We start from the raw sequence: 21,503 nt of genomic DNA, 5'->3' as shown, positions 1-21,503 counted from the left end.
AACAATATGTACAGATGTACAAATGAACAATAAAAAAAATAGCCTCTAAAGAAAAGTGGGGGAAAGAAATAGAAAAATAAACAAACTTAATTGTTCACTTTGCCTTAGTTCTTTATTTCTATTAATGGAAATTTCAGGTTTACAATTAAACTGGAGCAATTTACTCAATGCGTGCATAGACATGTGACATGCTACAAGTTTTCTATTTTTCTATTGCGGCATGCCATTTTTTATTGTCTTTTATTTTCCGTTCAAATTGCGACTGCATTATTATTTTTTGTACGTTTTTTTTTTTTTTTTTGAACGTGCACAGATGTTCAATGAAGACACAGCACCATCTTGTGGTAGAGTCCGTCAGTCGTGCCAGAGCGCAATTGCTTTATCCATTTCTCCTGCCAGTTTTTAACGTCAACTGTAAATAACAAAGGATCATTTGAGAAACGACACCAGAGTCAAACTCAATGAGCAAAAAGAAGCAAACTTTATTTTTCCCAAAGTGATTATCATCAACAGGAGGATTTAGTGAGCAGTTCCTAACTAACTTTAGTGGACAGAAACTAAAAACGCTGCATCCAAGAGACAAAGAGCAAACTTTTTTTTTTTTCTTTTTCAGTTGCGTTTCAGAACAAACCAAAATATCACAGCAGAAACGGAGAAAAAAACCCAACTACGACAAAGACATGCAAAAACTAAAGGTGCAAGTTATCTATATCCAATTTGAAATTATCTTTAAAGTTTGACTTTAAATGTACACACGTCAAGTTTACTTTCACACAGTAATTTAACGCCTCGTGCGGGACTTCAATGCACCAACAGCGGTCAGACTCACCATTACCAAGGTATTCAGGACAATATAGTTAGGTTTAAAATAGCTATTTCTCCTGAAACGCTAAAATAAAGTTTTAAAACTTATCCCGCGCTCAGATAATTTCGGCTTTTACCGACGTCTGGTTGCAGAAGCCAACCTACAATACGGTCCCAACGTTTCCACGGCGTTTCGTTTCCGTAAGGGCAGATTTCAGCCTGATCTCTCGTTTTCGCCTTGGTTTAGACTCTCACTTCTTGACGTGCATTTAAAAAAAATGCATTTTTTTCCTGATCCATTCATTACCAGACGCTCCACTGCCATTGACCCTCTTCTTCCCTGAATATGCTTTGTGAAATAAAGCCGATTGGACGGCGTCACTAAAGAGCTCCACGTTCAGTAGAAACATTAAGTTCGTCTTTGGAGGCGCACCTGAAGCTCTTTAGACGTCGTGTGTTTTTTTTTTGTTTTTTTAATAACAGATAAAACCAACTCCCACATTTCACAAGAAGCCTCCGGAAAGCATTACGAGTTGCTCAAACAACTTATTGGGCCGACTTGGAACTGGAAAACACTCCTTAAGTGCTTGAAGTCACGGTAGAAGGTACTTTAATGATCAAAGGAAGTATTCGTTCGGTCAACATAGAAAGTTTGTTCATTTGGTTGTGGACATATTATGTATTCTGTAACCAGTGGTAACAGTAAATCTGACCGGCACTTTACATGATAATTTCAAATAATTAATCACAAAAAACAAGCGGGTGTGTTTAGTCCGTGTTGCTGACACTTCCTCTGCAGCTCCTGTGTCGGGCGGTTCAGGCAGGATGTAAAGAAGCTTTAACAACGAAAGTTTTTGCCCGTTCAGCAGTTATGATCGCCGCGAGCAAAGTCTGGTGGATAACCACGCGAGCCACATGGACGCCACGTTAGCGTCAAAGAAAAACTCACAAAAAAAAAGAAAAACAAACACAAAAATGCGCTACCCAAGAACAAAGTTGCAGAAGAAATTACCAGCACATGTTTGCACTACAGCTCTAATGTTTTTAATCAATTCCTATCACTTCAAGACAAACAACAAAAACTAGAGGAAAGAAAAATGAGGCGCGCTCCCAAATCAAAGTCTACCTACGTTGCATTTTGTCTATCGCTTGTACCTAATTTGAAGAAGCCATATTTCACACACAGTGATCGTGACTTTACAATTGAGCCTCAACACCTTTCACCACAGTCCAGTGAGGTGGAAGTCAAGTTACTCCTTAACATGTTTGTTCTCGTGTCGAGAGGTTTTCACCCTGCTCCGGTAAGTGGGGGGGGGGGCATTCGAGTATTCCTCGACAGGCATGTAAACACATCCCTGTGTTTATCAGGTGCTCAGAACTCAAGTCTGCACCAACATGTGACTTCAAAGTGAAGGTCTTAGAACTCAGTCTGCACCGACATGTGACTTCAAAGTGAAGGTCTTTACAAAGTTCTGCCCTCTTGATTTGGCCTTTTTGTTTGTTTTGTTTTTTAGATGCTTTTAGCGAAACGTGCTCGAGGCGATTCGTAGCCGCCATGCCTCTGCTCACTCTTTTGCACAATTCAAAACATACACAGAAGACATCAAAAACAAAAAAAAACAAAAACAAAATTGTCTCGCCATCTGCAGACGTTTGGAGCTCAGACCTGGAGACAAAGATGTTTTTCTTTTCTACTTTGAAGATCCAATTCCACCACTTTGTTCTTCGCAGACCACCTGGAGAAAGACCTGCCTTGAAGGACGTCCCACTACGCGAGCTTTAACGCCACTGGAGGCCTCGATGGAAACGGTGCCACGATTCGGGAAAACTTTCTAACTCAAAGCCGGAAAAAAAAAAAAAGAAAAGCAAATGACCCGCGACTGTGCAGTCCTCAAATTTCCCGGTGGAACTCCTTTGAGGCACAGGATCACAAGCACTTTTTTTGTAAGAGTTCACTTGAAATGCCAAATATTTCTCCTGGATGTCCAGATGTGATCAAATGCAGAGCCTCCATTCAAGCTTTGAGTTGAAAAAAAAAAAAAGTTGCCATTTCAACTGCTTCGAGAGTCGTGTCTCCATTTTTTTCTTTTCTTTCCCCCCCTCCCCCACCTCTTCCTCTCTCCAAGTCACAGAGACGTCCCGTTGAGTTAGCTTGGAGGACTTTTTTTGTGTGAGACACCTCTTCTCCATCGTCCTCAGCTACTGGAGCAAGATTCCCCCCCCAACAATCCCGCCTGGAGATCCCCGAGGGCTTCGGGACGGGGCACAACGAGGGGGGGGGACAAGATGACACGGTCGCCTCCCCCTTTCTCTCCGGCCCTCCTCCCTCCAGAATCGTTCTGACCTCTCGCCCTCCTCGACCCGCCGAAGGTCTCGCCACTCCAACTGTGCCGCTGCGATGGCGACAGCTTTCTCCTTCGTGTGTGTGTGAGCGGCAGTACCCCCTCTCTCGCCCTCTCTCTCTCCTCCATCCCACTCTCTCCGTCTTGCTCTCTTCCTGTCCAGCTCTACTCCGATTTTTTTGCCCTCACTCTTGTGATTGGTTGGTTTTCTCACGGTCTCTCTCCTGTTACTTTCACACAGTGGTGCTTCGGTTGTAGCAGTGGAAAACGGGTATCCATGTTTGTTCTTTTTTGTCATTACCCAGATTAAAATCACAACGAACTAAGCTTCACACAGGCCCAGCTCCGGTTCGGCAACCTGGAAGGCAAACACATTTAGACGCTGGTTAGGAGGAAGTCTTCCTCGCCGGCCACACGTGCCTCTCCTACGCTTCTCCTTGAACATTAGTGAGTCAGCCGAACCCACGGTGGAACTTCTTACAGTCTAGTACTGGGACAGTCCCGTCACTCCGCCATGTTGGTAGGCCCGCTCCCCCTGGTAGGTGGAGTCCTGCGACAAAGCCACATCGATCTGGGACTTGAACTCATCTCCAAGGTAACTGTCCTATAACGGGACAAAACGAGGGGGGAAAAGAAAAAGTGAGAAACAACAGTTCGCCGTTATTTTCCAAAGTGAAGGAGGAACGCTTTTGAAAGTAGGAAACCTGGACAGACACTCGGAACACACGGCCCTCTATGAATGTTTCATAACTTCATATTCTTATTCCATCACGCTGGAGCATCGGCGACTCGCCAAGCAGGTTCTGAGGTTTGACCACGAGCACAGCAGGGCAGCCAGTGAACGGCTAAACAACCACTTAAAGAAGAAAATGGAACAAGTGGTCTTTTAATGAACAGTTGGGCCCCTCACCAGCCCAGAAAAACCATGGCGTCAGTCAGTTGGGTGGAAGAATCTGCCTGTTCAAACCCTTTTGAGTGTGTCGTAAACATCTTTTGCTTTCTGGTACCTGGACTCACGTGCAAGTGTTCATTTATAGACCAGCCATGTGCTTCTGCCATCAGGGGTGGACCCATTATGATGTAACTTTACATTTAGGGCCCTGAAGACTTGTTCATTATGTACATCGAGTCGGGACCAGAGATGTTTGGAACGTCGGCGCTCTCCAGTGAAGGTGAAGTGAACGAACCTGGGAGAGTTCGGGCTGCGAGAGCCCGGGCTGGCTCATCTGTGACGGCTGGCTCATGTTGATGTAGCCCTGAGTCAGCGGCCCCTGGGAGAAGGGCTGGGAGCCCTGGTCCTGGCTGGCCTGGCTGCCGCTCATGTGGCCGCGGTCCGGACCGCCGCCGTGGTTTCCCATGTTGCTGCGATTCCTCTGGCGGCCGCCTCGAGTCCCTCCGCCTCCTCCACCGCCCGATTTGCCCTTCATTCCACCGCCGCGGCCTGAGCAAGGGTAACCCGGGAAACTCACGTCACTTTCTTTTTAAAGAAAATAACTACGTCTCGTGTTGTGGCTAAATATAAACACACTTTCCCGCTGAAGGTTTTGTAAATGAAGGGGAAACTATTTCAGACGGCGAGAGACAAAGTAAGAGGGCTTCCTCACCTGCAGAGGGCCCATTGACCTGCCCCAGGTATCCAGGCGGAGGGATGGGGGGCATCACCAGGTTGAAGGGGATGGGGAGGTTCATGGACGACATCGGACCGGGGCTGGTGCCGATCATACCGATCTGATCGTGGGTCTGGAAATACATGTTGGACGAACGTCCTGCAGTGAAGAGGGGGGGGGTTATTTGTACGTTTATTGATTTGCCTCTCAGACATTAAAACTGAAACAAAGCAGCAGATGTGTATTTATCCTTGACGATGACGGCGAGTTTACCATTGCTGCTGCGGTCATACACCGATCCAGGAATGAGTGCCTCCCGGGCGTCGTACATGGCCGTGCTCATGAATCGACCCCCCTGTGGAAGCACAAGCGCTCTTAAGCCTGGAGTGGCCCCGACTTTACAAGAGAACCGGGCAAAATGATCGACCCGCATCTCCATCTAGAATATATATCATTTAATAAAATGACTTACTTTAATTAGAATGGGGCAATTTTGACTTAAAAAAAAAAAAAATCCCACCAACCACAGGGATGAGGGAGGTACAGAAACAAGACAAAAACTACATTTGTGGACTGTTTCGCTACTTATTGGTGTAATCGACGCCGTAACAACTTCTTCCCACGACGCGTTCACACAAACTGCACAAAAAGGACTATAAACTTGTTGATGAGCTACAAACGGCATTTGGAAAGACTACAAATTGTTTTTCCACACATTTTAAACCTTTTTTCCTGTGACTAACGGCAACCGCTGAAGCCACGGGGAGCCAGTCAGCCATCGCCATGGAAACAGGAGATTCACAGTGTCTCTCCATCACAGCGCCATCCACCCTCGTCGCCGTTTACATGCGACGCCAGCTGCCGCGCCACACAACTCGGACATCAACTGATAGATTTGTCCCCGACACCTTTGACGAGTAGGAAGGAGGAGAGATCTCAGACTTCAATCGATTTATTAGGCCCCCCTTCGCTTTAAAGCCGTAGTCATGACGGAGATCTTTTATTTATGTACCGATGCATTAAAAAGATTTGATTTAATTCTTCAGTGGAGATGCACCTGCAAATTTGTATCCCACATCTCAGAACATTGATAGGAGAAATTTGACTATCATGTAAAACAATTCCTTCATAAACACGGTACACACACACACTGAACTCACAGGATTGATGGTGTTGACCAGCTTGCGGGGCTTGCTGAACTGCATGAGGCTCTCCCTCAGGTTGTTCAATGGGCCTTCGACCAGGACCTTTTGCTCCTTGTAGTAGTTGAGCAGATGGTTCCACAGAGGCTGCTTGGACAGGGCTTTGGGATTCCCCACGATGATCACGCCGTACCTACCACACCGAAACCACAGTCATTACAACCGACCCCGTGGGGGCTTGTTACGCGCCAGATCGCTCGCGGCGGCAAAGCCGTTTTGCTTAAATTCAAACGCAAGACTGAACCTGGCCCTGGTGAGCGCCACGTTGAGGCGTCTGGGGTCGTTGAGGAAGCCGATGCCCTGGTGCTCGTTGGCTCTCACACAGGACAGGATGATGAAGTCTTTCTCCCTGCCCTGGAAGGCATCCACACTGGCGATTTCCACCTCCTGCACAGGATAATAAAGGACATCAAATAAAAGATTTAGAACACCAGCAGGAAGGAGACATTTTGTCTGTCGCCGTTTTTTTTTTAAATTGACTTTCTCAAAGTTTAGAATAAAGAAATGAGCAGTGCGACGTGCGTCCCTTCACCTGGTACAGCTTGGTATGGAGGGAGCCACTGAACTGCATGTACTGCACCAGGTACGACCTCTGACCCTCGTACGGCGTGATGATGCCGATCTGATCGGGTTTAGCGCCGGCCTTCAACAGACGCGTGGTGATCTTCTCCACATTGGCGGCCTCGGTCCTGCGTCACGGCGAGTGCAAAGGACTCATTTTTACACGGAAGAGTTTACGAAATTAAAAGTCTAATCATATTTCACTGAATCGCTGCACAAAAATAAATCACTTAAACCCACAATTCAGAAGCTTTTCTGGTAATGGATCACTTTTCATTTGACCAGTGAAACAAATCTTTCTTTTGGGGGTATAAAGACTTAAATAAAAGAGTTGTTTATGTTGACGGTACATTGATGACAACATTATAAGACACGACTATTTTGCATCTTTTCCTTTGAGTCACTTCACAGGTCTGATTGAGTTTCCCTTTAAAGTATTTAAGAAAAGAAAACGAAAAAACATGCCTGAGCAGAACATTGGATACCAAACTCAGTAAATACTTTCAGTAAGTCCTACTTTGGGTTCTGTCTTTGTAAATACTGCATTACGTAAGCACCAAAAACCTTATGAAAAAAATTAAATTGAGAGACTATTTACATCTGAAAAATTGTAAAAATAAATGCGATTGCAGTCAGTATGATGACTTTCAAAAATATTTCATCATATGGTGCAAGACTAGAGGGCCAAATCATGAGCGAGCATCTCTGCCACACTGACTGGAGAGAACTGTAGCAGGTTATTAAAGGGAAAGGATGGATTGCTTACTTTACTTTCTTATTTTAGGACTACCGTGCCATGATTTTGCCTTTTTTTAAAATGAATATTTTAACAGTACAAGACAAATGTTTGGTAGAAATACAACATGATGAAAAGGGTCACTTGACGTAAAGCTGCTTCCTTTCATTGCAGCGGCCGGCGGCTCGCTTGAAGGATCATTATTTTAGATTATAGTTGAGTTTTCAAATGACCCAAAAAGTCTCACTCGGCACCTGGATTAACTCCCGAGGTCTGTCCGCAAGCGGCAAACTGAGAAAACCTTCCCTAAAATGGAAATCGAAATGATATCCTGTGCCCACGGTGACTGCATGTGTTATTTATAGATCCTGGCTTTAGAGAGCGAGAGAAGTCCAACACTGGCTGCGGCACAGTGAATGTTTGCCGTTGTCAGATCTATTCAACAAAAACATGCCGAGTCAACAAATTGTCTGAAAAAAAAAAAGCAGAAACCTGTTGAGATATGATGTCCCGGAGCTCGCAATTTCCTCTTGGCCTTGGGTGACGTAGAAGAACATGGGCTTGTCGGGCTGCGGCCACTGGAAGTCGAAGCCTTTCTTCACCCGGTCCGCTGGAGAGGGAATTACAGGAGAACCACTCAGGACCACTGCCCAACAGTCCGATATGGAAAATACATACAGTCGCAGCTGCATGTATGTGAGTCTATGGATAATTACACGCGTCTGAACTGCAGGTGATCATGTTTAATTCAGATTTTCTTTCTATGTGCTTCTTTACGTCATAATTTCATCCGTAAACTTAAAAAGGCAGCATGATGTGGCTTAAAGTCATCTGATAAGACGCTGAAACCTGAATGTAAATGGTTTTGGGAGTAAATTAAAGTGTCTCCCGTGCTCAACTGGAGGTGGGGGGGGGCCTCTCATTTACACGGCGCTCGCTCGCGAACGCCACCTTGACCTGCGGTCGACCGACAGGCGGACGGAAAGAGTGTCTCACCGGCGGTGACGCCGTTCTGCAGCGAGCCCTCGTAGAAGATGTTGGAAGGGAAGGCGCTGAGAGCCGGGTGCATGCGGTACTGGACCTGCAGGCGGATCGGCCGGATCCCCAGGACCACGAGGCGCTCAAACAGCGACTGGGACAGACCGGCCTTCGCAGCCTTCTTGCACATCACCACGGGTCCCAGCTGGCAGTGGTCGCCCACCAGAATCAACTGCGAGAACAAAAAAAAAGACCAGATCGTCCCAACGTCCCCTCACTGCAAACCACCGACACACGCGGCTTGGGACTCTTTTAAACTCCCACCTGTTTGGCTCCCAGCACCACCGGCACCATGCACTCTGGCTCCGTGGCCTGGGTGCTCTCGTCGATCAGGATGGACCTGAACTGCATCTTGGCCAGACGAGGGTCTCCCGCGCCCACGCAGGTGCAGCAGATCACGTCGGCGTTCTGGAAACGACCGGAGACATGAAGGACTCGCCACACACCCAGAGCTCGCTCCCAAATCCCCCACGGTGCAGAGCTGCACGTTTAATTTAGTCCGCAAGTAATATTCACGTATTTGCGCGAATGGCTCGTACCATCAGCAGCTCCCTCTCCGCCGTGCGTCTCAGAGCCCTGTAGCGCTTCTCGTCCGAGGAGGACAGCTCTCCGGTCTCATCCTTCAGCTGTTGGAGCTTCTGGAGCTCCGGCATGCTGCAAATGATGCAATTAAAATTAGCATTTGCAAAATGTTTTTAGACTTCTATTCTCATTTTCTGCGTTACCTGTCCATGTTCCGGGTCTGATTGTGCAGAGCCAGGAAGGAGACGGGCGAGTCGATGGCCTCGCGACTCTTGGCGCACAGTCGCACGACCTTGAGGCCCGTCTGGTGGATCTTCTCCGTGAGCTGATCCACGGCAATGTTGCTGGGAGCGCAAACCAGCACCGGCCTGCACGGGGGGGAAGACGCAAGGGATATTAGAAGAAACTCACTCCACAAGAACAGTGTTATTTCCGTCTAGATTCATATAAGGAACAGCTTAAGAGCTAAAAAATTCGGTTACATCTGGAACTATACAGTACGGTAGTTTTACTTTTTATTAGAACTTGTGCAGCAGAGTTGGGTTTTTTTTGTTTTACCCATTTCCTTGTCGAGCCAGGTGGTACACAATAGTGGCGGAGGTGACTGTCTTCCCCGTGCCGGGAGGCCCTTGGATCAGGCTGAGGGGGCGCTGCAGCACCGTCTTCACTGCATAAACCTGCATATAAAAAGAGCATTAACAAGAAAAAACAACTACAAAACTAACGCAAAGCAAAAAAAACCTCTCCACGTCACCTGGGAGTGGTTGAGGTCCGGTAAGCCTTGAGCAGTGAAGCGTTTGGGCAGCTGACACTTGATGACCACGTCCTCCACCTCGTGTCCCAGCAGCTTGTGGTAGATGTAACCAGACACCGACGTCTCGTCCACGGCAAACGTCTTCAGGGCGCTTTGCATCCTGGACAACGGAAAGGCAAATGACAAGACTTTTGGAAAAGTTGTTTCCTTTCACACACACAAACGACTTTTTGTTGGCCTTTGTTTGGATTACCTGTCAAAGGAGGTGGACTTCCAGACGAAGTCGACCTGGAAGTTGTGGGGGATCTCCACCGGAGCCCCGGCACTGCTCCTCAGCTCGATGGCGATCTCGTCACCGTAATCTGAGACGGCCGGTCAAGGAAACTTGACAGGTTGGAAGATTTCACATTTTCTTTTCAAATGAGTGTGGATGGTTTTAGGTAGTGGCTTAATGGTTGTGAACTGAATAAAGCAGAGCTGCTATCTTTCACACACAGGAAGTGAAACTCCCAAGTTCCCAAGCTCATAAACGAACAAAATCATTATCAAAAGCCTCCTGGTAAGAGGTTTTACTTTTATGACTTTTACTTTTTAGGTCTCATTGAAATCGGTGTTAAACTCCCAAGAATTCACTTTTTAATCATGGTGGTTCTGCTCATATTGTTGTCGTTCCTCAGAGTGACCACTAGATATCAGTAAAGAAACAACAACTCAGAATTCAAATGAAAAACAGAAGATTGCTGTGGCCTCGTCAGGATACTGTCGGGGACTTTGATGACATGTCCGATTCCTTTCCATGGAGGAGCCAGGTCTCCTTTGTATCTCAGGCAGATCTCATCTCCCTGCATCAGCCGCATATCTACAAGAGACAACGCAAAAATTGGAGCCACAAATACGCATCATTATTGTATTAATCCAAATAAAACAGAAGCCGTTTTACACAGAAAATACATTGTAAAAAAAAAAAAAAGTGAAGCCATCTAACATTCATCTCCTGGTGTCTTAGAATCACCTCATACTTGGACCAATATATTATAAACACCAATTTTGACAATAGATAACCATGATAAATGGTTCGTCTGAAGTCAGAGTGAAATACTTACCAGAGTCCGTCTTGGGAAGAGTGAAATAAGCAATCCTCTTCTTATTCAGGCCTAAATCCCACCGGACCGTGATGTTGTCTTGTGTCTGTTGACGACAACAGACTGAAGCTTCAATGCTTATTTTAACTCACTGTATTTACTTTAACCAACAGGTGGACTATTCATGAACAGAAGCCGGACGAGTGATTACTGTTAGATCTTTTATGGCACCTGTGACTCTTTGAGCTTCTTGTCATAATCGGCCTCGAGCTTCACGAGGGGACCAAAGATGTTCTGGTACTGGTACGCGTCCTCGTAGCGAAGCAGCACGTGTTGAGGCTCCTCGTCCACTCCGGGCTTCTCCAGGTCCTCCAAGGTGGCCGTGGGATTCTCCTGTCAGGGGTGGCGAAAGGAAGAAAGAACAAACACACGGGTGAGATTACAAGAAGACGGCAAAGAAACACAGACAGTAATAGTAGCCGACTAATATGAGCCTTAAATGGTGAATTCTAATGCATTGTGGACAACTAAATACTACATTGTGATGTGATAAATTACACATATAAACAATATATATGAATAGAATATCTACGAAGAGGTATACAAAATAAATACTGAATACAATTTTACTTCAGAAGCCACATAGTCCAGTTTCCTCTCGTTGGGCTGGACTGATAAAATTACGTTATAATAACCTTTGAATTTACACTTGAAAGTGTTTCTCTGATCAATTTTTGCACAAATCACACAAGTGGTATTAAAAATGACTACAATCTCAACATAAAGTCAATTTTGCTGAAACATTCTGCTACAAAATACAGTGAAATGTAAAAAAAAAAAAAAATCCTGTAAATCCTATATAACCACCTTGCGGCTCAAGACGGCTTTGAGCAAAGTGTGTGCTATTTTGTGTGAAATGAAATGTCGCAGCTGGAAAGACATTTCACGAATGCAGGGAGAAAGCATATGAAGCAAAATTAAAGATTTCAGTTTTCAGGATGGTGGCGTCATGTGGGCTTAATGTTGAGTCATGTGAGAAAGCAAAAAGAGCCAGAATTATTGGCGACCGGAACTTTTCCTATAGATGGCAAGTAAAAATGTCTGCAAAAAAGCAACACTAAGAGCATATAGAAAGTAAAAAAAAAAAACAGGATAAAACAGGTAAATAAGTTAAAAAAAAACCAACTATAAAAGTAAATAAACAAAACATGAATGGATCATGATGTGTACATCTCACCCAGATGGAAAAAATGTATGAATGGATTTATTTTATTTTTTAAATGCATTTGAGGTTTAAACTTCCCTGCCCGTATTCATAAAGCATCTCAAGAGCTCCTAACTTTTTTCTTCTCAAGAGCTCCTAACTTAGGCTAAAAAACCCCAGCAAGGATTAAAACTAAAAGTGATTCAGGAAGTTCTGAAGAGCAAATAAGTAGTTTTTTTTTTTTTACCACGCACTGTATTTTATATTAATGGTGGACGTGGATGCAGCCGTCACCAATTCCTGTGTTTGGTGGAACTCTTATAAAAAGAGATTTGATTTGGCAGAATGATGAAAACAACAAATAATAACAAAAAATGGACTTGAAAGCCACCTGATGTTCTCTCTTAGGGCTTTGTGAATTACTTTGATCTTCGTAAGGGAAAATTCTAAGAAAAATCGTAAAATCCAGGGAGGTTTTCCTTAACAGCGACATCGCCAAGAGCTACTTTTAGCCTCGGGACGCTTTGTGAATACGGACACCGGTCTCTCCGGGGAGGTAGGCTGCCGGAGCCTGCAATCAGCACTTGGGTGGATGCTGGTGTCATTTTACCTTCCAGAGCTCCTCCAGCTTGTTGATCTGCTGAGCGGTGATCTGTCGTGCTCGCAGCTGCTCCTGCTCCGACGGGATCTTAACCAGCCAGGAGAGGAAGCAGCGGTCCTGGATGAGCGGCTGCCACTGCGAGCTGTCCCAGTTGATGTCCTTCAGGCTGCTCTGACTGGCACACGGCTGCCTGTGTGCACACGCCCCAGCAGAAAGGTCATACGCGGTTTGTGAAATTCAACAATTCCCCCCCCGAATTGGCAAAACTAGATTTACCTGCACAGCAGCACCACGACCGAGTCAGCTTTGGCGGGGATGAAGCCGAGCAGGAAGACGTTGCGACAGCCACAGTTGTAGCACTCCAGGACCGTCTCTCCCAGGGGACCGTCTTTATGCAGGGTCACCTCCTTGGACTTCGCCCTCACCAGGTGGTTAACAATGTGGCTACAAGCAAACAGAATGACAGTGAAGGCGTCTGCCTTTCGTCCTGCGAGAGCGGTGAGGGCGACCTGTGCACCGCCGATATGCCCTCACGTCTCAGACTCGGCATGTCCTGAATATTTTATTGCAATTAGACTCCAAAATAGCCGGGCAGAGGAAAATGGCATTCATGCGGCGATGGAGATTTAATAAAACTAGTAAAATGCAAGCCACCGTCACTGACCACTAATGCAGTGCGGTGTTGAATTTAAATGATATGTGGCAGGTTGTTTTAGACCAGAGCACTTTGAAATGTACCCAAACTGAACGACCACGCAAAAATGAGACATCGTTTAAATGAAGTAAATGAAGAGTCCAACAGGCGACATCGTACCTGCCCGACGTGTTTCCGCGACCATTGCAGAACCACTTCTTGCTGGTGTTGCAGTAGACCACGCAGGCTGGATCATGGATGCCACAGTAACTAAGAAGAAGATCAACATTCATTTAAAAAGAACAAAACATCCTGTTAAAATTCTGTTAAGATCTAATACAAGAGAATTCGAGACACAGTTTGAGAATCTCCCCCACATAAAACGTCTCGCTCACAGAGAACAATGTGATCATAGCTGGAGGAAGTAAAACGAGACAATAAACTACAGCCATCAACACAGTGTGTAAAGTAGCGTCATCTGTTCAACCGGGGGAACTTTATTCGGTAGAGAAGGGTCCGATCAGACCGCAGGGTTGGCAAAACAGGTGAAGACGACAGACAGACATTGGCGAGTTTGGTTGTTTACCTGCAGGCGTGCACCGGCAGGTCCTTGGTGTAGTAGGTGTCCTCCTCATCTTCCTCAAAGTTCAACTCCGCCAGCAGCTGACTGGCTTTCACCACGGGGTCGTCTCCGTTCTGCAGCACGCTGTCAGGCCCGTTCACCTGTGGACACGGACGGGGAACGAGCAGGAGGATGTCGTTTAGCACACAGAGGGGATGAGACCTGGGGTTTGAACCAACAACATCTAGACCAGAATGACAACCCATTACAACATGAGCACACTGGAGCATAACAGGTGTTGAAGTCTCCACCTTGTGATGGCGATGCTTTTTGGGGCGACTTGTAAGAATGTATAGTTTATTTATTCCCTGGATGAAGCTGAATGTCAGAAGCACCCCCCCCCCCCCCCCCACACACAAAAAAAAAACAAGTCTGTTATTAACTCTATAAATCCACATAGTCCAATATGTTAGAAGCTGTCACAATCAGAGGCAGTGTGGCTTTTTGTTTTGATAAACAATGGCTTGATGGACATGGACATGCGTCGTGTCCCCCCTGTGTTCAACATCGCAGTGTCGCCGCTGCCTCCGTCCACCTCCGGCACGGATGAGCGACAGCGGCGATGACCGTTAATTCTTCCAGCTCCGTCAAGGGTCACTCCGCTCCGGTTCACACGGTCCTCCTCACACGCGACCATTGCTAACGGTTGCTTAGCCTTAGCGCGCTAGCCCGTTAGCGGGGGGGGGGGTTAAAAAAGCATGGCAACAGACGTCAGGCGTCATCAATGTTTCGCCGTCCGCTTGTCGGCGGAACGTTCTGCCAATTCTGCGTCCGAGTGGACGACGACGAGCACCGCGCCGCGTCGCCCGTCAAAGCCGACCACTGACCTGTCCGTCCAGCTGGCTCTGGGTCTGGCCTTGGGTCTGCGTCTGGCTCGGCAGGGTGAAGTCGGTGAAGTCGTACTCGGAGCCCTGGGTGTCCGCTCCCAGCAGCTCCGCTTCCTCCGTGTCCAGGAACGTCAGCGTCTGCGAGCTCGGCCCGTACGCCTCGACACTCATGTTTTCCTCCCACCCCCCCTCCACACACCTGGCCTCTTTTTATTAATGAGCGCTGCGACGGTGTGAACCACCGAACCTGTTGCTATTCCGGTGGAGGACCGGGCCGGCGGAGACGGGTTAGGGATGAGAAGAATGACCACAGTGATGGTAGCACCGAGGACAGACAGTGAGGGGGGCCGCGTCCCGTTTCGCTGCGGCCGCGCTCTCGTCTCCTCTCCTCTCCTCGGTGACGCGCGAGTCCTGCAGAGGGCGCAAGAGAAGGGAAGGAGGCAAGGAGACACGCAGGAGCAGGACCGGAACAAGGGAGGGCTTATATGGGCACAGAAGTCCTCTCTAATAAAAACTCACTAGTTTATTATGCAACACAGAGGAGAAGATCACTGGGGTTTTTTTTTTTTTTAAATCTTTAATCGTGCGGGGACGAAATACAAATACCTCACATCACTGTAATCTGTTGGGTTTTTTGGGGTTGTTTTTGGACAGGATTAATCAAAACAAGTATTCAGCATATAATCTGACATACTAACGGATTATATGTAAAGGAAGACGTTGTTTTAGTTTTAGGTGAGATCCGGATCAAATTCCGTGTCCCGGAACAAGAAGAAAACATTTGATAAAACATGGACTTTTATTAATGCATTTTTAAATTCAAATTGAACAGGCTGATCTGCTGACAGGATAATTTTTTTTTAGGGCGATTGAGATCATGTTATGGATATACCTTTACATTTATATACATATCCATGAGTATTATTCCAAGTACGCCATTTTATTTATATTCAAATAGAATTCACGCCATGTAAACTACTTTATTCATGACTGGAGACACACACACAAACAGTGGTGTACTGGTAGTTCACCTCATAAATCACCCTGTTCACGTCTGGTTGGGCCCTTCTGTGTGAGTCTGTTTCTACAGGACAAAATACTTTACACTATAAAAACAAAACTAGAAACACTGTTTTTTCCCTTGTCTATGTCAGCATGTGTTGTAAACCCGAAGGTGAAAAATTTGATTATTTTCAAAACGAATGCTTTATGTGTTCTGTATTTATGTCTTGAGAACCTCTACTTTTTCCTTTTTCCAAGTTAGAACTACTACTACTACTACTCATTTTATGTAATAATTTAAAAATCCACATTCGTTTCAATGCTTAAAATGAGTTATGTGATAAATTAACATCTCCACTGCACACTGCTGATGCCGCCTCGTGTCCTGATATATACAAGGAGAGAAATGATCGTTATTTGTTCCACCTTGAAGGAAATGGGGTTTTGTGTCTGTTGCTTTGAATATATGTGAGCCAAATTCATTTGTGCGTTAATTGGAACGTCAGGATTCCTCCCGTGGGTCAGGTCAGAACGAGTTCAGCAGGTCTGTCGGACCTCAAACGTGCTGCACCCACACACACACACATCCACACACACAGGGAGTCATTTCTCACCTGGAATGTTTGGGGAAAAAAACAATCTGCTCAGTGCTTCATGGGGCTCGTTTCAAGAAATGGGACATTTTAATCGTTAATTCACAGAAACAAAAACGGATTAAAAATCTATCCAGTCCACAAAAAAACAACCAACTGAAAGGAAGACCATTCACAAGTGATTGAAAACACATAACTGTAGCGGTTGTGTGCAAAAAAAAGCACCAACCGAGTGAGGACAGGTACACGTAGGAAGGACTTTAATTGAGACAGATACACTCGCTCTGCTTGGCAAAGCCTCATTTTACACACACAGGACAAAGACTTCAAATTCACATTTTGTTAACGGTGATTGCATGCGCAATTGTTTGTTTTTTTCCCTGAGAAGAACAAATCTCGACATTTTCAAGCGTGTTCTTGTCATTTGAAGTCGTCGTCGTTTCCTGACGCAAATCTAAGCAACACGAAGGGATGGCGGCGGCGTGTTTTGAAGACACCGGGTCAGTGGGCGTGAGAGAGAAAGAGAAATAGTCCGAAAACAGACTGACGGGTGATAAAGAAAGAGTGCAAGTCCAAAAGTTCATGTGAAAGTCTGCTGAGGGAATCAGAGTATAATCAACATTAATAATGAGTCCATAGACGCAGTAGGAGTATCATTGTTTACATTGATTCTCACAGTGTCATTGAAGATCAAAGGCAGATACTCACACACACACACACACACACACACACACACACACACACACACACACACACACACACACACACACACACACACACACACACACACACACACTACAATAGATACTGTAGTTATTTCCAGGAGACGTTGTCGACTGGATCATTATGCGTTATGACCGAGGTCAGGGGTCCCACTGTAATACACAATGTGTTTTTATACATGACATAGGGGTAAAAATGTATATTCTGTATGCAATATTATCTTTACTTATATGTCATGGGGTCTTTGCGGTCCTCAGTGTTTTATTTTCAGCGGGAAAATTAGTCAAAATGGCTCTTTTCAGTGTTGAAGGTTGCCGACTCCTGACCTAAGTCGATCCCTCAATTCTACAAAAGTTAGGACACTTAAAAGAAAAAACTAAACAAAAACAAAAGGATGAATCAATGTGCAAACCATTTATCATTTAAACTTTTAAAAAAAAAGTGACGACATCACGGTCAATTTGAATTCAATAAAAGTTTGGCCAGTGGTTATAAATGACCTGAAATATTTGTGCAAAGTCAAAAAAAAAAAAAAAATAAGTAGGTTTGTTTATCAATAATCAATAACAATAACCCACCTTTCTTTTGGTTTTCCCGTTGTGTTCAGTGTGACGCTAAACAGAGACTCTAAACCTCCTGGGCCATGCTGGTGAGCTGCAGTCCACTCTGCGGCTGCGAGGTCGGCGATCGGGGGGAGGGGGGTGCTGGTGTTAATGATGCTGGTGATTGCAGAGCTTGTTGGGTGTCCCCCCACCCTCCGTGTGATCCCCCTCCAGCAGTTTCAGCATCTCCTGTACGACGGCCTGGAGGCCCCTCCCCAGCTCCTGGCTGCTGTAAGGCTTTCCCAGCGGAGGCACGTGGACGAAGGCGGAGCGGCCCTGCCCCAGGTACAGCGACGTGTAGTAGGTGTAGTCACACAGGTACCTGACGCAAACCAAAGAGAGCGTGGGTCAAATTCCCCATCGCAGCTCAAGATAGAAACAAAAAGGGAGGAGGATGCATGTGGCAACACTCTGCATCACGCCTTGATCGAGCTTTTAAAAGTTGGGATGAGATTTCTTTGACTTCTTCTTTCTGCATTTTCCAGTTTGGTCACAGCAACAGATCGTCTTTTTCCACTATCTTCTGTCCTGTTCCTCCCTCGGGGCCATCCATGAACTTCCTCTCTCGTCTTCAAACTCTCCTCTTTATCTTGCAGCTCCATCCTCAGCAGCCTTTTCCCCCACGCAGCTTAACAAATCTGCTAAATACATGACGAGCTCAACCTTGTCGCTCTCACGTTCCCACCAAAGTGTCCAACGTGCGCTTTCATTTACTCAATTTGAAATCTTTTCCATTCCACAACATACTGTATGTAAGGAAGACATTTGACTACTATATTTGTTTACCCATCTTAGCTCCTGGAAGGCTCGGTATCTCTAAAACGCTCTAAATGTACTCAGTTAGATTTCTGACCTACAGTCAATTAAGCTAAATGTTTATGTATTGTGGCTTTAATCTGTAAAAAAAAAAAAATCCTTTTTCTTCCCTTAATTTTTTCCCCCTCCTCAAACATTTTTGTGATTAAACTCAAAATGTGCCAGTGTTTTAAATCAAAATGCATTACTTGAATTGACGTTGACAACAAGCACACATGTTTGAATTTAATACAGGCCAGTGTGGCACCACTATGTGGAGTTACACACACTGTACCTGTTCACATATATTTCATTCTATTTGCACTCTGAGGTCTGAAAACTTGTTAGAAATCACAAAATAAACTGCGGAGAAAATACACAGAGCAGTGGCCAATTACTAGCTGCACATATATGTGTGTATATTAAACACATTTCTGTGATTACTCACACCCTGTCCCCCGTTTTTTTGTTTGTTTCTCTGTGTAGAGAGTGCCTCCTGCTGGGAATCCTCCTCGTTCACTGACCTTCCAGCATCCTTGGACACAGACACGGTGACCCCCACGTTGGACTCGTTCACCCTCCCGCAGACGGTGTCCATGTCGAGGACGGACTTTATGCAGTCCGGACCGTTCTCCATGCAGCACTGGGAGGCCGGGCAGAAGCTGCAGTTGTCCAGACGCTGGTAGCCCTTGTTGTGGCCGCACTGCTCCAAAGTCACTGTGGTGGCCAACCCGGAAACACCGACGTGGACCACGAGCTGCACACGGGGCCGAGAATTCAGAAGTGAGGGGGGGGGCACATCTTCTGTCTTTTTGGACTGGGTCAAGGATTTATTTTTTTGTATGTGTGTGTATGCCTTGTGCGTGTATTTCTGTGAATACCTGTGGCTGCCGTTCTTTCCACAGAGACGGCAGGAGGCTCTGAACGGCCTGGTATTCAACAGGCACCTCACACACGTACAGATCCACGGCCTCACCCAGTCCCAGTCGCTCCAGTTCCTGTGAGCGCACACACACACACACACACACACACACACACACACACACACACACACACACACACACACACACACACACACACACACACACACACACACACACACCGTTTACCCACGTTATCGCCACTCTTAAGAGCTTCTCACGGGCCAGCCTGAGCTCCACACGACCGGCAAGCCCATTTAAAAGGGGAGTGCTGAGACCACACAGTAATCTTTTTTATATATAAAAAAAAAAATATATATATATATATATATATATATCCATATATAAGATATGTGATTACCTGGACTGCCACCCAGCTGGAGTTTACTGCATGACCACCAAAAGGCTCAAACCCTGAAAAACCAAAATAATAACAGTGGCATTCACATGCAGTAATAGTGTACAATACAAGAAGATAATATCAGAGTAGGCAAATGAGCTTATCTTTTATCCACATACAAGTAACAGAACTGGATGATAAAGGGACTGAAGATTCATTGAGAGTCTAAAGGTTACCTGAAGTTAAACATTAGTTGTGAACACAGAGGAGACACGGAATGGTGTCTCTCACCTGGACCTGCTGACACAAAGGCTTCTGGTCTGGAAACGAGCCTCGCTCGTTTACTTTTCAAAGCATATTTCTGACGCAATCTGGCGATTTTAAATCACTTAAGCTGTGCAGCTCAGACATGTGAATAATAACAAAGCTCCATCAATGAGATTTCAACAGCAGTGGGGCAACAACACAGAAATACTTTCAAGCGACCAATAAAAACCTCTCACCTGTCACCACTACTTTCTTCTTATTGGCCATTGTTCTCGGTCGGTATGGCTGGAATTGTTCCGGATGAATATTAAAGGGATCAGATATTCCTGCACAATGATCCCAGGATTGTCTGCGCTGGCTGGGTTCTTCTTCTTCTGCCTCGCAGCTGAAAGGAAGCGCCACGGCAGACGTGGGGGGGGGGGATCACACTGCCATCTACTGGCTGGACATGCATCCGTCCATTGTGGTTCAGTGTAAAACATCAGGGAATAAAGACGAGAGACAAAAAACGTTTTTTTTTTTTTTTTCCCAGCTTCACAGCAGGAAATACATCCAAGTTTGGTCACTTTAATTTATGATCTGAGTGCAATTCAAGCTTTAAGGATACTGTGGATGATCAGGGAGCATGTGGATGTATAGATTATAGGTTATGGATGGAGTCACAACAGTGTAAAAAAGAAAAACAACCTCTCCTCACACAAACATCTTACCCCCCCAACCAGCTGCCCTCAGTGTGGCTGATCAGGCGTTTTTTGCCCGGCAGCTCCCACGTGTGAATGTGAGCACTGTAAGTGCCGAGAGTGTTACTCGGGGCGTTCCTGAACATGCCTGGCGAGCCTCTCCCTCTTCAGCTGCAATCAAAGCATACTTCTCAGTCCGGGAGGAGGGAGGAAGTGTCTCTCACACGACTCCTGACACACTTCAATACCTGAGTCTGGAGGACAAACCTTCAGCGTGCTGCGTTGCAGCTCTTTTAGTGTCCACACCCCCCGGGGCTTTGTGAAATGACTCACATAGTCTGAATGCAGCATCCTATATCACCGACACAGTGATGAGAATATGGCCTCATCGTAAGAATGCTTCCAACACCACCGTCGCTGATTTCTGCCCGTGAACGACACCACTGACAAACAAAACCTCCGCCAACCACCTACACAACCTGCACTGCAGTCACTGGGAGCCCCTCCTCCTTCTCCCCCTCTTCCTCTTCCTCTTCCTCCTCCTCCTCCTCCTCCTCCAACCCATTCACCTTTCTTTCTCTGGCCCGCCTGCGTCACTCACCGTGTCAGCGTTGCTATGGAAACTAACGATGCCCTCTGCTGTGTGGTGCTGATGCAGACGGTCTGCTGACGTCTGAGCCATCTCTGGGTGGAATAACAATATTATACAGTAGTCTCCTACACAGACTCCCTGCTATACCCGTATTCTGCATTTCAACTCTTTTTGCATTTTAATACCGAGCTACACTATTCATGTATTTTTTTTAAATGAATTTAATGTCTGTACGTTTTAAATTTTAATGAGGTATCACTGTTTCCCGTCTCGCAATTACACAAAAAGCTGCATTTATTTGTGGAACAGGTACAGAGGCTCCAGACCCACCACAGGCCATTAAAGCCATGAAAACACAGGCTGTTTGTTTTCAGCAGCCAGTGATGCAGATGTGGGAGCACAAACCCTTTCCACAAGCTACTTTCAATCGTCCGGTTTCTTCATTTTGCTCTC

General features: G+C 45.9%; 2 protein-coding genes across 3 annotated transcripts; both read right to left on the bottom strand.

The window, feature by feature from the left end:
* Positions 1-494: 494 nt before the first annotated feature.
* LOC308135515 (regulator of nonsense transcripts 1-like) lies at positions 495-14,707 on the bottom strand (the record flags this gene model as incomplete). 2 transcript variants are annotated; one of them, XM_080503545.1, is made up of 24 exons in its annotated part: positions 495-3,504; positions 3,628-3,750; positions 4,334-4,587; positions 4,751-4,912; positions 5,027-5,108; positions 5,914-6,088; positions 6,200-6,342; positions 6,488-6,644; positions 7,745-7,862; positions 8,249-8,462; positions 8,555-8,698; positions 8,830-8,944; positions 9,016-9,180; positions 9,371-9,489; positions 9,567-9,726; positions 9,820-9,928; positions 10,327-10,425; positions 10,670-10,754; positions 10,880-11,041; positions 12,463-12,643; positions 12,730-12,897; positions 13,268-13,357; positions 13,674-13,810; positions 14,537-14,707. In XM_080503545.1, 23 exons carry the CDS (start codon positions 14,705-14,707, stop codon positions 3,631-3,633), a joined length of 3,330 nt encoding a protein of 1,109 aa, XP_080359671.1. In that variant the 3' UTR covers positions 495-3,504; positions 3,628-3,630. The 2 variants fall into 2 exon arrangements, 1 of the variants encoding a protein (XP_080359671.1); XR_013936794.1 differs by lacking the exons at positions 495-3,504; positions 3,628-3,750; positions 4,334-4,587 and having other exon boundaries at positions 4,886-4,912; positions 5,027-5,661.
* A 1,571-nt stretch (positions 14,708-16,278) lies between these two features.
* Positions 16,279-20,136, bottom strand: LOC308135524 (pyroglutamyl-peptidase 1-like). The gene is made up of 5 exons (XM_080503573.1): positions 20,015-20,136; positions 19,533-19,585; positions 19,133-19,249; positions 18,776-19,008; positions 16,279-17,778 (listed from the first exon to the last, which is right to left on the bottom strand). Exons 1-5 carry the CDS (start codon positions 20,043-20,045, stop codon positions 17,565-17,567), a joined length of 648 nt encoding a protein of 215 aa, XP_080359699.1. The 5' UTR covers positions 20,046-20,136; the 3' UTR covers positions 16,279-17,564.
* Between the last annotated feature and the right edge of the window lie 1,367 nt (positions 20,137-21,503).

The sequence above is a fragment of the Blennius ocellaris genome (genome assembly GCF_963422515.1).
Source record: "Blennius ocellaris genome assembly, chromosome: 10".
NCBI classification, from domain to species: Eukaryota; Metazoa; Chordata; class Actinopteri; order Blenniiformes; family Blenniidae; genus Blennius; species Blennius ocellaris.
The sequence above is the reverse complement of the archived record's forward strand: the minus strand, read 5'-3'. Positions and strand labels throughout refer to the sequence as shown.